The sequence below is a fragment of the Mirounga leonina genome, unplaced genomic scaffold (genome assembly GCF_011800145.1).
Source record: "Mirounga leonina isolate KUSES-001 unplaced genomic scaffold, KU_Mleo_1.0 Mir_180, whole genome shotgun sequence".
Lineage (NCBI taxonomy): Eukaryota > Metazoa > Chordata > Mammalia > Carnivora > Phocidae > Mirounga > Mirounga leonina.
Genome location: NW_023270469.1, coordinates 57697 through 71943, shown reverse-complemented (window position 1 = coordinate 71943; position 14247 = coordinate 57697). Strand labels below are relative to the sequence as shown.

Below are 14247 nucleotides of genomic sequence, written 5' to 3'. Positions count from 1 at the left end.
GCAGGGGAGCCCGCACGTGCAGGGGTGTGAGTGTGCAGGTGTGTGTGAGTGTGCAGGGGAGCCCGCATGTGCACGTGTGTGTGTGTGTGCGGGTGCGTGTGAGAGAGTGTGCAGGTGAGCAGGCGGTGCTCCCACTGCGCACAGGTCTACAAGCAGAAGGTGAAACACCTGCTGTATGAGCATCAGAACAACTTGACGGAGGTGAAGGCCGAGGGCACCGTGGTCATGAAGCTGGCGCAGAAGGAACACCGCACACAGGAGGGCGCACTGCGCAAGGACATGCGGGCGCTGAAGGTGGAGCTCAAGGAGCAGGAGCTGACCAACGAGGTGGTGGTGAAGAACCTGCGGCTGGTAGGTGTGAGGGTCCCCGGTGCCTGACTGGCCGCTGGGAACTGTGAACTCCTGATTATTCAACACAACTGGGGATTCATATTTTGTTAGAAGTTTCCTGCATTTTGGCAATTAATTAAAATATTAAAAAAAAAAAGCAGGCAGCCAGACAAATCCCATTTGGGAGCCAAGTATAGAATCGTGTCTTAGACTTGAACAACAAATTGACTTCCCAAGAGGAAAGCCAGCTCAGGGTCCGTCTCCACGTGCTGCTGACACCTGGCTGTTCTCCCAAGGAGTCTGTCGGGCGTTTAGAAAAACACACAACCATTAAAGTGTCCAGCATGCTAGCCCCTGTGTGGCCGTGGCAGTTCTCATGCAAGCTGGGCTCATGAGCACCTGGCTGACTTTTTGGTCCTTTCTGGGGGAGGCTGGGGGAGGTTCCAGGTGGAGGTTGAAATTCATGTGCTGAGTGCCCATAAGGTGCCAGGCCCTGTTCTGATCTCTGGGGACATACGGGGAACAGAACTGACGGAATGACTGCCCACGTGTGTTTGATGGTCCAGGAAGGAGACAGAAGACAGAATACAGTGTTGAATACATCTAGCATACCCACAGGCGGGAATGCTGCGGGAAGGGCAAAGCAGGGAAGACGGTGCTGGGGATCGAGGCGGGGCTTGCATTTTTCCACAAGGAGTTCTGGGAATGCCTCACTGAGAAGGTGACATTTGGGCAAAGGTTAGAAGGATGGGTTGCTGAGCCAGGCTTGGGGAGACCAGGTCTCAAGAAGGGAGAGGGGATGGGCCAGTGTGAAGGCCCAGAGGAAAAGGGGGCAAGGAGGCCGGGGAGATGGGTCAGGGCTCGTCGGCATCAAAAGCCACAGTGAGGCTTAGCCTTTGACCCGGGCTGAGCTGGGGGACCTTTGGAGGATTTGGGCAGAGGGAAGATGTGTCCAACTTTGGTTTTCTAAGGCCCTTTCCTGGCTGCGGGTTGAGAAGACTTTGTCAGCACATTTGCCTCATGCCTGGAGGCAAGCCAGCCTCCACTGAATCTGGAAAAAATTCAGTAACGGTGCAGGCTTTGCAGCCTTGGTCCACAAGAATTGTCTGGTCTTTGCTGACCCAAGTACAGCCTGGGCTGGTTTCCAGTGAATTTAGTGACGTGAGGCTGTCTGCTTACCTGAGGCCTGGATTTGGAATAGTTACCTGGTCAGTTCCCCTTTGTGCAAAAATATTCCTCTAAAAAATAATCTCAATTTTTTATTCAAAATGTTCATCTATAACTGTCAGAATAATTTTTAATACTGCTCTAAGCCACCACTGGAGCAGGTTAGCAGGCATCTGGAGAGAACCCGCAGCTCTGTGTAGACATGGCCAGCGGTCTTCAGCCTGTGGGCAGATTGAGCCAAGGGCCAAGCACGGTTAGTGTTTGGAACATGTGTTCACTTTCTCTCGAGCTCCGAGGTGACTTTGGCTGAGGGAATTGATTCATGAAACTTGGAAGTTACCAAAACCACGTTACTCTGAGCATGGTGCATGAGCTTGGCCATGAGGGGAACCCAGCACCCATCAGAAACAGCGCAGGGTTTACTGAGCTGGATTTTCCATACGACTGAGGAGCCAGGCCAGCCCCAGGGAGAGGCTTCTGTGTGTGTCTGTCACCTGGTAACGGCCGGCTTCTCTGCCTTTGCAGAAGCACACGGAGGAGATCACCAAGATGCGGAACGACTTTGAGAAGCAGGTGCGAGGTCAGTTTCTAATGTGCACGCTGTGTGAGATGGTGACAGGGCCCCTCCCGTCGGAAGGTCATTTACCTTCAGGGCTTGTTACCCCAGGGCACAGAAACCAGGTTGAAGCGGCCCAGACACGCCAGGAGAAGATGTGATAGTTTCCAAGGCTGACGGACGGCTCAGAATCCCAGAACATCTTATTTCCACACAGGCTGGGAGGCTGTGATTGCCACCTCCTTCCCCACTTCTGGTACAAATCGGCAGATAGAAGCAGTGGCAGTTTTGAGTCTCGTGGGCAGTATTCCTAGAATAGTCTTTTCCACGGCTGCTGGCCTGAGAGGCCTCCCGTTTGAGGAGTCTGTCTGGTTTACTGATGCAGCTTGTCGTCCGGCAGGCTGACCACAGGATCAGCTGACGCTCAGTTGGTGGGAACCCTAATGCCGGGAGCCATGCCTGCTCCAGGCAAAGGAAGGCTGACCGTGGTGTGTGTGTGCTGAATGCGTCAGCTGTGAGCTTGGGTGCACAGCCCTCGTGCTGGTGGCTGTTCTTGGGCCATGTCTGTCAGTTCTGTCTCTTCCTGTAGCCATTGGGCCCCCTGTTCCTCCGTGTGCTTCTGCCTTTCAGAAATTGAGGCCAAGTATGATAAAAAGATGAAGATGCTTAGGGAAGAGCTTGACCTGCGGAGAAAGACCGAGATCCATGAGGTGGAGGAGAGGAAGAACAGCCAGATCAACATGCTGATGCAGCGGCACGAGGAAGCCTTTACGGACATCAAGAACTACTACAATGACATCACCCTCAACAACCTGGCCCTCATCAACTCCCTCAAGGTGCCGCTCAAGGGCTGGCCAGACCAGGCATCCAGACGCTAGCCCCCAGCCCGTCGGGCCCCACACCCCTACTTAGACAAATACCTGTTGTCCTTGATGGGACTTCATCGGTCACATGACCTCTGCACCCTTACAGCTGGAAACAGCACATAGTACACAGTGCAGGGGGCTAATGGAACAGGGGCACCTGCTGGGCAGAAGCTTGCGCAGAGCTGCAGTGGGAGCCGCAGGGTGGCCCCACGGGTGGCGGTGTCATCAGGCAGGGGCTGGGAGTGACTGTCCCCGCCGCGGGGAGCGCCCTCCGGTCCTGAGCACAGTGTGACCTCTGTTGGTGTGGAGGCGGCATTCCTAGAAAATTCAGAATAAGTTCAGATAGTGCAGAATTCCCCTGTGTGGATACATAAAACGGGTCTGGGACTTCAGGACTGTCCTTTGTGGGCGGGAGGGCCTGCGGCCCTCACCCCTGAAGACCACAGCCCCCTCAGCTCTGCCTGCTGAACCCCGTGCACACCTGTCCTGGTGCTGACAGGAGCAGATGGAGGACATGCGCAAGAAGGAGGACCACCTGGAGAAGGAGATGATGGAGGTGTCCGTGCAGAACAAGCGCTTGGCAGACCCCCTCCAGAAGGCTCGCGACGACATGAACGAGATGCAGAAGAAGCTCAGCAACTACGAGAGGGACAAGCAGATCCTGCTTGTGAGTTTCCTCCTCAGTTCCCCTCCCTCGCACTTTCTCCTGGGCTCCGGACAGGAGAACATCAGCAGGATGTCTCCTGAGACCCAGAGCAGGGTTTGGCCTTCTGGGCAGGAACGGGGTCTCTCCTTTCTTTGACTGGTGTCCTCCATGGATGGGATGTGAAGTTGGTGCCTGTTCTGGGAGACATTCCCCACCCCCAGCCTGCTGTTGTCGGGGCACAGCTGCCTGTGTCTTTGAGCCAGTTCTTCCTCCCTCCTCCCTCCTCCTCCCTCCTCCTCCCTCCTCTTCCCTCCCTCCCTCCTTCCTTCCTTCTTTCTTTCCCTCCCTCCCTCCCTCCTCCCTCCCTCCCTCCTTCTTTCCTTCCTTCCTTCCTTCTTTCCCTCCCTTCCTTCCTCCCTCCCTCCCTATTTCTTTCCCTCCCATTTTTCCCTCCTTTCTTTCCTTTTTTTTTTTTTTTTAAAGATTTTATTTATTTATTTGAGAGAGAGAGAATGAGAGAGAGCGAGTACATGAGAGGGGGGAGGGTCAAAGGGAGAAGCAGACTCCCTGCCGAGCAGGGAGCCCGATGCGGGACTCGATCCCGGGACTCCAGGATCATGACCTGAGCCGAAGGCAGTCGCTTAACCAACTGAGCCACCCAGGCGCCCATCCTTTCTTTCCTTCTTTAGCAATCTACACCCAGTGTGGGGCTCGAACTCATGACCCTGACATTAAGAGTCACCAGGCGCCCTTGAGCCAGCTCCTTGTGATGATTACTTTTGGGCTTGCCTGTGTTCTGTGGATGCCTGATCCCGAATACTTTTTGTGTCCTACCCTTGTTTTCTCTACAGTGCACAAAAGCACGTTTGAAGGTCACCGAGAAGGAGCTGAAGGGCCTGCAGTGGGAACACGAGGTGCTCGAGCAGCGGTTCCTCAAGGTGAGCAGATGCCAGGCTGGTCCTGCCGAGAGCAGGGAGGGCCTCTTCTTGTTGCCCTGGCTCTGCGACCAGTTCCGGGAGTTGTCGAAGCTGTGGCTGGAGTCCTGCTGCCTGCTCCTCATCCTACAAGGCTTGATGAGGCAATGGGGAGAAAGCTGCAGCACATTCTGTGGAAGGCCCAGGGTCTCACCGAGAGCAGGTGCCCTGGTGGAGACAGTCGCTCCCAGTCCTCTTTCCCACAGGCTCACCTGTGAGATACATGCAGGGCACCTGGCCCCTTGTGTCTGGGCTCCTTTTCTTCTGTATACACGTCTCTCAGTCCTGGGGGGTTAGGCGTGCCTTGGAAGGAAGTCATGGGGTGCTGTCTGTAGTGAACGTGCGAGGGCCCTCCTGCCGCTCAGCGGGGTCCGCACCAGTGGTAGCTGGTGGCAGCTCCCTGAGTCCTTGCAGACTGCTTCCTGTGTGTCCTCGTGACCGTGTGGCCTGAAGGCTGTTCATGCAGCCAGCTCCCCTGGACGGAGGGCGCTGCTGTAGTCCACTGCTGTTGCAAACATGCAGCCACGGTCATCCTTTCAAGTTTATCTTTTCTTTAAAAGATTTTATTTATCTCTTTATTTATTTATGTGACAGAGAGACACAGCAAGAGAGGGAACGCAAGCAGGGGGAGCGGGAGGGGGAGAAGCAGGCTTCCCGCCGAGCTGGGAGCCCGATGCGGGGCTCGATCCCAGGACCCTGGGATCATGACCTGAGCCGAAGGCAGACACTTAACTGACTGAGCCACCAGGCGCCCACACAGGCGCCCCGAGTGTTTACTTTTTATACTTCTGCAAGGTCTTGCTTTTTTACGATGCACAGTGAAAAGTAAAGGAATTGGAAGCTGAAAAAGAACACCTTTATTTATAATAGGCAGTTGGCTGCAGAGTTGTTCTCTAGATCTGCTATTTGTGGGGCACGCTGACCTGTGGGGTTCTGGGATCTGGGGCTGGCCGAGGGCCTGGGTCCCTAGGAGCCTCCCTTCCCCAAACACTGCTCGCTGGAGTTTGATGCCTTTGATCCCACGTAGGGGTGATCAGGGATGTGTCTTTCCTGATCGTCCTGCCCAAACCCCGGGCCCCAGCCCCTCTGTGGTGCTTCTCCAGCTCTAAGCGGGGTACCCTGTTGCTTCCTGAAACAGCTTAGTAGAGGTGGGTCCAGCTAGTGTTTCCTCCTGCCTTCCACAGTGTAGACGGCTGCATGCCTTTAATTCCGTCACAGAGAGTGGGCGTGCAGGCGGTGTAGACAGCATACAGACCCACCCACCCGTGGGGGGACCCAGGTGCAAGGGGTTCACTCTGCAGAAGAGGTATGTTCTGGTCCAGGGGCAGAGGTGGGAGGCGGCTTCTCCTCAGCAAGATGCCCCCAGGGCAGGTGGCCTCTTTGTCCCCCACAGCCTGTCCCTTGCAGGTGCAGCAGGAGCGGGACGAGCTGTACAGGAAGTTTACTGCGGCCATCCTGGAGGTGCAGCAGAAGGTGGGTTTCAAGAACCTGGTTCTGGAGCGGAAGCTGCAGGCACTGAGTGCTTCTGTGGAGAAGAAGGAGGTGCAGTTCAGTGAGGTGCTGGCGGCCTCCAACCTGGACCTCGCGGCGCTGACCCTTGTGTCCCGCAAACTGGAGGTGGGTCCCAGGCTGCAGCCTCCCGTTCTTGTCCCCTAGTGGGTGTCCGGGGCTTGGGTTGGGGCCGCGTGTTTGATGCCTGTGTGTCCAGCCTCCGTCACTCCAGTGGAGACCTTCTGGTAACACTGGGGAGGGGCCGTCATGGGTTTCCTGTGGCCGGAGCACAGATGGGGCTTGCAGACGTCTGCTCACAGCCTCCCCAGGCTCTCTGTTGCTCGGTGTTTCCCCAGTCCCCTCCTTAACCTCTTGACACCTTCTGGCCCTGAGCCCACTGCCCATCCAGTGCTCAGGCTGGGTTTAGCTTAGCCTGTCAGGCCCCGGGTCTCTCAAGCTGCTCTCAAAACTCAGGGCCTGCACTCCTCAGACGTCTGGTGACAAACCTAGAGATAGGCCTGGGGGACAGCCGGGCCCATGAGCTCGTAGCCAAGGCCACGGCCACAGTCCGCCGGGGATGCGAGGATGTCCTTCTTGATGTAGGCTGTGGGCAGTCAGGATGGGGACATACAGGGCTGTGTGGCAGGCGCTGGGGCAGGCTTCCCAGAGGGAGTTAAGGTCTGAGCAGAGGCTAGAGCATTTGTCCAGTCGTGAGTTCACGGTTCTGTGTGGTGGTCCTCTCTGGGGGGGCTGTCTTGGGCACAGGGGAGAGCATTAAACAAGACAGATGAGGCCTGGGCGCCCACGGACAGGAATCAGAACAGCGATCACCAGGCAGAAGCCTGCCAGCACCTGGCAGGTCATCTCCTGCCCGGAGCTGGGCCTTGTGTCTGTTCCCTGGGCCTCGCTAGGACGTGTCACAGAAAGAACGGACAAGGGGTCTTTGTTGCTGCTGGGAAGTGGTTGTGCTGGGATCCTGGCCACCTGGGTGACCTGCAGCCTCCAGGCCTGAGGCGGCCCCAGGTGCAGGGCCCTTGGGGGTCTGCACATCTCCATAGGGAGGCCCAGGGAGGGGCGGCCAGCTTGTCCCAGAGACAGATCCTTCCAGGCTGGAGGGTGCCTCCTCTGCTCTTCCTTCACAGAGAAACTGAGTCAGGGGCTTAAGGAGGCTTCACTGTACAGGTAGGTGTGTGTGTGTATGTGTGTGTGTGTGTGTTTAAGATTTTATTTATTTATTTGACAGAGATAGAGATAGTGAGAAAGAGAGCACAAGCAGGGGGAGCTGCAGGCAGAGGGAGAGGGAGAAGCAGGCTTCCCACCCAGCAGGGAGCCCGATGCGGGGCTCGACCCCAGGACCCTGGGATCATGACCTGAGCTGAAGGCGGACATGTAACGACTGAGCCACCCAGGCGCCCCGTGCAAATACACAGACAGCATTTTTCAGGTGATTTGTCAACATGCAGTAACCCCGTCTGCTCACATGGCACCCAGGCTCAGAGGAGTAACTGTGTCGGGTCACCTAATCTTTTCTTAAAGCCCTTTCGGGGTGCCTGAGTGGCTCAGTTGATTACATGCCTGTTTGACTCTTGGTTTCCGCCCAGGTCCCGATCTCATGACCCGTGAGATTGAGCCCTGTATCGGGCTCTGCGCTCAGTGTGGAGTCTGCTTGAGATTCTGTCTCTCCCTTGCCCTCTTCCCCTCCCCCGCTCTTAGGCACACGTTCTCTCTCTCTCTTTCAAATACATAAATCTTAAAAATAAAACCCAAAACACCGTAGGCTGGCTTGCTGCCCGCCTGGCCTTGACCTGAGGCTTGCAACTCCCAACAGTGCTGTTGGACACGTGTGAGCGCCTTGCTGCTTGGGTGTTGGGGGGAATGCAAGGCTGAGGGGAGGAGGGCAGAGCCGGCTGGATGGGAGTGGTTCCGAAGCGTGTTGGGTGTGCCTGAGTTTGAGGCTGGTGAGGAACCATGGAAGGTTCTGGGTGGGGTGGACTGGATCAGACAGAGCCCCCCCTGGGAAGGCAGGAGGTGAGCTGGCCCCGATGTGGGATGAAGGACTTGTTGCTGATGGAAGAGGGCTGAGGAGTCCAAGGAGACATGGTGCCCATTTCCGGCTGAGACCAGATGTTGCTCCTGGGCAGTCGCGAGTCCCGGCTCGGCGGGCGGCAGGGCCTGTGGGGCCAGAGTCACCCGGGACAGGCTCTCGGGGCCTCGTGTGGGCTGGCAGCACTGTGGACCGGGGTCTGGGGGCCCGTCTCTATCCTTGTGTCTTTGTACCTACTTGTGAACTCTGCCAGGCAGGGAGTGAGGGCGCTCTTGGAAACGGGAGAGCTTTCCCGCCTCTGCTGTTGGGAAGGGCGCCTGGTCTCGGAGCTGGGTGAGGCTGTTGCCAGCAATCATGATGAGGGGATAAAATCAGTCCCATCCATAGTGGTCACTGCAGCTGTGTCCATGGGCCAGGGCCTTTCCTGGTCAATTCCCTGGCTTGCCTGGAGGAACCCTCCTAGGAGGCAGGTGGGGGCTCAAGGGCCCTTCCCTGGACCGTTGGTGGCCTGGCTTCTCTAAACTCTTGTCCTCACTTCCCACCATCTAGACGGTTTCCTTACAGAGAGAGAGGCTTATCCTATTTTTCCCTTTCTCCTTTGAAGACCTTTCTGTGCTAGCTGGCTGCTCCCTGTGTGGACGTCTACACTGATGGAGCCCGGCTGCTATTCCCTGGATGTCTGAGGTCTCCTGCTGGAGCTTCCAGACCCCCACCAACCCCTGTCTCCTTCAGCCCAAAGACAGGCTCAAACTCACATCCACCTTTCTCTCCTTAGGATGTTCTAGAATCAAAGAACAACACTATCAAGGACTTGCAGTATGAGCTGGCCCGGGTCTGCAAGGTACCAGGAGCCCCCCTGCCCCTCTCTCAGGGCCCCACCTTATCTACACTTTGGAGGTAGACACAGCCTGAGGCTGTCTGTGCCGTCTCAGGTCACTGTGTGTGGCCTGGGCCACTTCCCCACAACTCTGGCCACTGTCCTGGTGTCCCTTACAGGGACTGCCCAGGGGATATCTGGTAAATGAGGGCAATTTGTTTGTCCAGCACACTCTGTTCCTGTCTCCCATCTGACCCTTGCTCTCGGTGACGTGGCCTCTGGGGTGATTGGATGGGCTTCCTTTGCTTCCTCCACGCAGGGGACAGTTACAAGTCTAACTTTCTCTCCCTCCTTTGTAAGTCTGATGAAAGCTGCACACCCTATCCACACCAAAACCACGCATCAGCATGGAAGCCTCCTGCAGCCGGGGAGGGGCAGTGGGTGCCTTGAGCCTGCTGTTGTCTGCCCTGTGTACCCAAGAGGCCTGGGCCCTCTCCCCAGTGGTCCCGCTTCCATGAGCCCACAGCTATCTGGGCTTTGCCTGTGGGGAATACAGACATAGTGCTGCCTCCAGATACATTTACCTCGAGCAGCCACCCCACGAGTATGACTCAGATAAGCCTGTAAATATGCAGGGTGTTGGTTGCTTTGTGGTTCTGTGCGCCCTGGGTGTGGAACCCCAGGAGGGAGGGAGTGCCTGTCATTGGCGCTGGGTTCCATGGTGACCAGATCTCGCTGGGCCTCTCCTTGGCCCTGCCCCCCCGGGCCCTTCCCTTAGATGCTGCGCATCCCCTGATATTTACACGCACAACATTAGGGCCATTTACTGTGTGCACTTCTGGGGGAATGTCCATTACTTGTACCTGATTGTCAGGAGGTCCGTCCCCCAGAGAAGGGTGAGAGCCAGGCCCCAGGCCCCAAGTTTTCTCTGGAGCTTGGCCATAGTTCACCCTTGAAATCTCAGTTCCAAGCTCCAGCAACCCTTTTCTTGATGATGGTGAGGATAATGAGCCCTTTTGGGCTTTGGATCTGAGTCAGGCCAGGCTCCAAGCTTCTCACATGCATCAGCTCTTCAAACCCTTACAACCATCTGATGCAATTCACTCTTTAAAAAATAGCCGTTTCCGGGGCACCTGGGTGGCTCAGTCGTTAAGCGTCTGCCTTCGGCTCAGGTCATGATCCCAGCGTCCTGGGATCGAGCCCCACGTCGGGCTCTCTGCTCCGCGGGACGCCTGCTTCTCCCTCCCCCACTCCCCCTGCTTGTGTTCCCTCTCTCGCTGTGTCTCTCTGTCAAATAAATTAAAAAAAAAATCTAAAAAAAAAAAAAAAAATAGCCATTTCCCAGAGTGGGGAATAGGAACCATGCCTCCCGTTGGCCCCAGCAGCACTGTTGCCCAGACCTTAGCCTTCCTGGGGTGGGGGGCAGGAGATACCATCAGACAAAGCAGGGAGGCTCAGTGAGGCCGAGCACATACACGTGCAAGGTCATGTCCGGGAAGTCAAAATGACCAGTTTGATTGACGAATGCCTGAAGAGGAACCAGGAGCGTGTTCAGACCACAGTTCTGCTGAGTCTGTATCTTCTGCCTCAGTCTCCCCATCTTTGAAATAGGAACAACGGCAGCATCTCCCATTGTGAATTACTTGAGTTCATGTACATAGAAGTGTTTATGACCCAGGTGTGGTGTACTGTGAGCCACTGGTTAAGGTCAGCTTTACAGTTTTCCACTGTCATCCTCCCGCGTCCTCCAGAGCTGAGGGGGCCTGGGCTAGAGTCAGCCTCGGTGCGGCCTCGCCCCCTCCCCTGATGCCGCTCTGACCCTGCAGGCCCACAATGACCTGCTGCGCACCTATGAGGCGAAGCTCCTGGCCTTTGGGATCCCTCTGGACAACGTGGGCTTCAAGCCTCTGGAGACGGCTGTGATCGGGCAGACGCTGGGCCAGGGCCCCGCAGGGCTCGTGGGCACCCCGACCTAGTGCTTGCCCAGGACTGCTCCCTGGATGACCTTCCTTTTCACCAAGGACAGGAACTGGTTTTTTTTTTAGATTTGTATCATCTACAAATAAAGGTTTTCTACATTTGCTATGTGTCCTGTTGCCTTGCTGTGTGGAAGAGAGGCACCTCCCGGGCCCACGGTACCCTGACCACTTCCTTCCCTGCTGCCCGTCCGGTCTGTGCATACCCCTGCCCTCCCTCCCACCTCGGGGCCAGGGCAGCACCAGCTGAGCCCAGGGACTGCAGCAGCCTTCCAGATACCGACACCGACTTTACTGAGGCCTGAGACTCAACGGCTACTGGAGGTGGAGGGCCAGAATCTCCCACAGGGAGATGCCCTGCTGCCCTCTCTTGGGGTGTCTCAGGGAGCCGTGGGGATGGGATCAGTGCTCACAGGCCCGCAGCTGGCCAGAGGTGATGGCCCGGCCACTAGCTCCCTCGATACGTGGTGTAGGACCATGGGCTCAGCAGCAGGGGCACGTGGAACCGGTGGGTCTCGTCAGTGATGGTGAAAACAACCTGAGAAGCAGAGAAGGCACCGGAAGAGAGTGAGGGGCTCGTATGCAGCACGCAAGCAGCCCAGACTGTGGGCCAGGGGCAGAGTTAAGCGGGGCCAGCTGGGGCTTGTGGAAAGCTGGAAACCTGGCCAGGGCTGCAATGCGGCTGAATCCTCTCTGGAGAGAGTCATCGACTTGAGGAACCCAAAAGATCCACCTTGAACAGGGTCAGGTGAGCGCCTTTGTCCACAGGGGCTGAGTCACTTTGGGCCCTGCCCCCCACAGCCTCACCCAGGGACAGGGCAGGGACGGGTGTGTTGTGGTAAAGTCCCTGGACACCTTTTTTCTGGGAGCTCAAAGCTGTGGACTCACTGCTACTGCCCTGGGAGAGGTGGGAGGGGTAGGACCAGCCTGCCCACTGCAGGGACCTGGGTGAGTCACGGGCCTCCACCGTGGGCCCTCACCTCCACGTATGGGTAGAAGCTCTCCTGCCCCCTCTTCTTCCAGTAGCCCTCGGTGTCAAAGGACAGCTTGTAGGTGCCTGCCTTCATCGCGCCTGGTGGCAGGAGCCCTGGGCAGCGGCCGTCCGAGTCGGTGTAGCTGGGGAGAGTGGAGGGAGGGGTTGGTGAGGACTCGCCCCTGCTTGGTCCTCCAGGGTCTGCATGGCCAGGGGCCTCAGACTCCCCCACAGCAGGTCTAGGGCCTGGGGTCCCGGAGGAGCTCAGGGACACCACTGCACTGTCTTTGTAGACAGAACTCCCAATACAGAGAAGCAGAAAAGTAAAAAAAACACAAAAAAACCAAACCTATTTTATGAGCAACAATCCCTTTATATTGGCATATATTTTTCCAGATTTTCTCTACACATAACTGCTTATTTGTAAACTTAGGAAAATACCCTAAAATGGATTATACTGTACATACTGTTTGATAACTTGTACTTTTCATTTACTACACTGCGTGTGGCTTTCTAGCCAGTAACTGTACCCACACCCCCATCTGCATGGTGGCCAGTGTGCCCTGCACGGAGTGTCCGAATGGAGGGCCTGTCACTTTGCTCACCGATTTATGCCCCCTCCCCGGTCACCCCTGGAGAGCCCTGGCATCGTTCCCACCAGCTGTGATTCAAGTTTCTGTCCTGTACCCACAGTTTATGGGGGGTTGGGAATGGGTCTATGTGACCCTCCAGGGGACTCCATGGATTCTTTTAGGACCAGAGCAGGCCACTCAGATGGGACCTGGACCCCCAGCCTCGGTGAAGGGCGGGGGATGAGCTCCATGCCCTCGGGCCCTGAACCTTTGGGGCCCAGCCGCCCACTCCCACCACCAGAGGGAGCCTGCCTCCTTGGAGAGGCTCACAGGGCAGCTACCAGGCGGTGCCTGAATCTGGGGCCAGGGCCCCGGTCCTGCTGAGGGGCCCAGCCGCCAGGCGAGGCATGGGATCCCAGCTTTTACTTACCTCTTGCTGTCTCAGTCTCCCCATCTATAAAAGGGGTAATTATGGGGCCTGCCCACAGGCTGTAGTGAGAATAAGAAGAGAAGTAATGTGCTCAGCTGCCTGGCACAAAGTTACCTGTTAATCACAGTGACCATGAGGCCCTTGGGTTACACCTTAGCCTTAGCCAGCCCTGCCCTCAGGGAGAGGCACTGGGGCTGTGAGGCTGAGGGGACCACACCACAGCCGTCAGCACTCACTGGCTGGCTGCGTTCTTCTCCTTGCCCCGGGCTTTAGAGAGGTGGTCTGGACTCACCTCCCACCCAGACCTCAAGCCTACCTTTTCCTCAGCTCTGTCCACTGCCGGCCATGGTCCTCAAACCTAGACAGACAGAGGCAGAGGCCCTGGGCCGGAAGCCCCGAGGCAGTGTCCAGCACGTGTGTGGTCAGCGGGCTGCTGGTCGGCTCCATGCCTCTGCCCTGCGCCCCAAGAGAGGGACAGAATGAGCACGTGGGGCCCAGCCTCGTGTCCACACTGGCCCTAGAGCTGGACCCTGGGGGCGGGGTGGCTAGGAGCTGCTGAGTCAGCCGCGGAGGCTGTGGGGTTAACACACTGAAAGACGGTTGATAAACAATGCCGGCCAGCCCCCCACTCCGCCACACCAACTCCTACCGGGCCCCCTCCCCTCCGTCCGGACACTGAAGGGCATCTCCGCGCAGAGGCCCCCCACTCCAGCCACTCCGTGCCGGCTGCGGGTGGCCGGACCCGGGGTGCTCGTTCTCCCGGAGTCCAGCCCTCTGTCCCCTGGCTCAGGGGTCACCTGGACCTTAGCCCTGGCCCTGCTGACGAGCCGGAACCAGCTCGGGGCCTACCCCCTACCTCCGAGGAGCCCAGGTGTCGCTGGAGCGCCCGCAGTCTCGGAGCGGCCCGCATCAGTCTCCCCCAGAACGGGAGCTGGTCCCGGGGTGCAGGCGCCTCCCGAGCCCGCCCTTGCCCGGACCCTGGCCCCTCCCAGGGCCCAAGAGCCACGTGTCCGACCAGACCCAGGCTGGGGGCCGCGTCCCTCTGGCGGGGAGGGCGGCTCCAGTCGGGGTCCACCTGGGGTGTCCCAGGGGCTTCGCTGCAGGGCTGGGGTGGGGGGCGACAGGGGCGCACTGACCTGCGGGGGCCGCGGAGGCTCCGCCCAGGACCGGAAGTGGAGTTGAGGGCACCTGCGGGAGGTGGGGTGTGGGGCGGGGGCGGGGGCGGGGGCGGGTCCGGGGCGGGGCTGGACGGGTTGGGGTCCAGGCGGGTCGGGGCCGCGGGCGCAGGGCCGGGAGGTCGGGGACGCGCGTGAGCCGGACACCGCTCCAGGAGTCCCAGAACTACGTTTTGTTTTTTGTTTGTTTTTCCCCTTCGACGGGGCAGTAAGGATTTTGATGGCAGTCC

At 57.8% G+C, this 14247-nt stretch overlaps 2 protein-coding genes across 15 annotated transcripts in view; one reads left to right on the top strand and one right to left on the bottom strand.

The window, feature by feature from the left end:
• Nucleotides 1-10974, top strand: part of GAS8 (growth arrest specific 8) — a 57184-nt gene extending 46210 nt beyond the window's left edge. For 9 of the 14 annotated variants that reach the window (XM_035024533.1, XM_035024534.1, XM_035024527.1 and 6 more), the window contains 8 exons: nt 145-351; nt 2023-2077; nt 2684-2889; nt 3419-3586; nt 4417-4503; nt 5947-6156; nt 8850-8915; nt 10718-10971. In XM_035024533.1, the coding sequence (XP_034880424.1) occupies nt 145-351; nt 2023-2077; nt 2684-2889; nt 3419-3586; nt 4417-4503; nt 5947-6156; nt 8850-8915; nt 10718-10867 (1149 nt within the window). In that variant the 3' untranslated portion in view covers nt 10868-10971. Of the gene's footprint in view, nt 1-144; nt 352-2022; nt 2078-2683; nt 2890-3418; nt 3587-4416; nt 4504-5723; nt 6157-8849; nt 8916-10717 lie in introns of those variants that run through there. The other 5 variants (XR_004682798.1, XR_004682799.1, XR_004682797.1 and 2 more) reach the window with 5 other exon arrangements.
• A 49-nt stretch (nt 10975-11023) lies between these two features.
• Nucleotides 11024-13977, bottom strand: LOC118023436 (5-hydroxyisourate hydrolase-like). The gene is made up of 4 exons (XM_035024540.1): nt 13699-13977; nt 13159-13298; nt 11848-11983; nt 11024-11405 (listed from the first exon to the last, which is right to left on the bottom strand). The coding sequence occupies exons 1-4, from the start codon at nt 13750-13752 to the stop codon at nt 11316-11318; spliced, it is 420 nt and encodes a 139-aa protein (XP_034880431.1). The 5' UTR covers nt 13753-13977; the 3' UTR covers nt 11024-11315.
• Nucleotides 13978-14247: the final 270 nt, after the last annotated feature.

Coding starts and splice junctions, on each gene's coding strand:
- LOC118023436 (XM_035024540.1), bottom strand. CDS start 13,752: ATGCGGGCCGCTCCGAGACTGCGGGCGCTCCAGCGACACCTGGGCTCC. Junction 13,299..13,698: donor GACACCTGGGCTCCTCGGAG/GTAGGGGGTAGG, acceptor CTTGGGGCGCAG/GGCAGAGGCATGGAGCCGAC. Junction 11,984..13,158: donor TGGACAGAGCTGAGGAAAAG/GTAGGCTTGAGG, acceptor CACTCTCCCCAG/CTACACCGACTCGGACGGCC.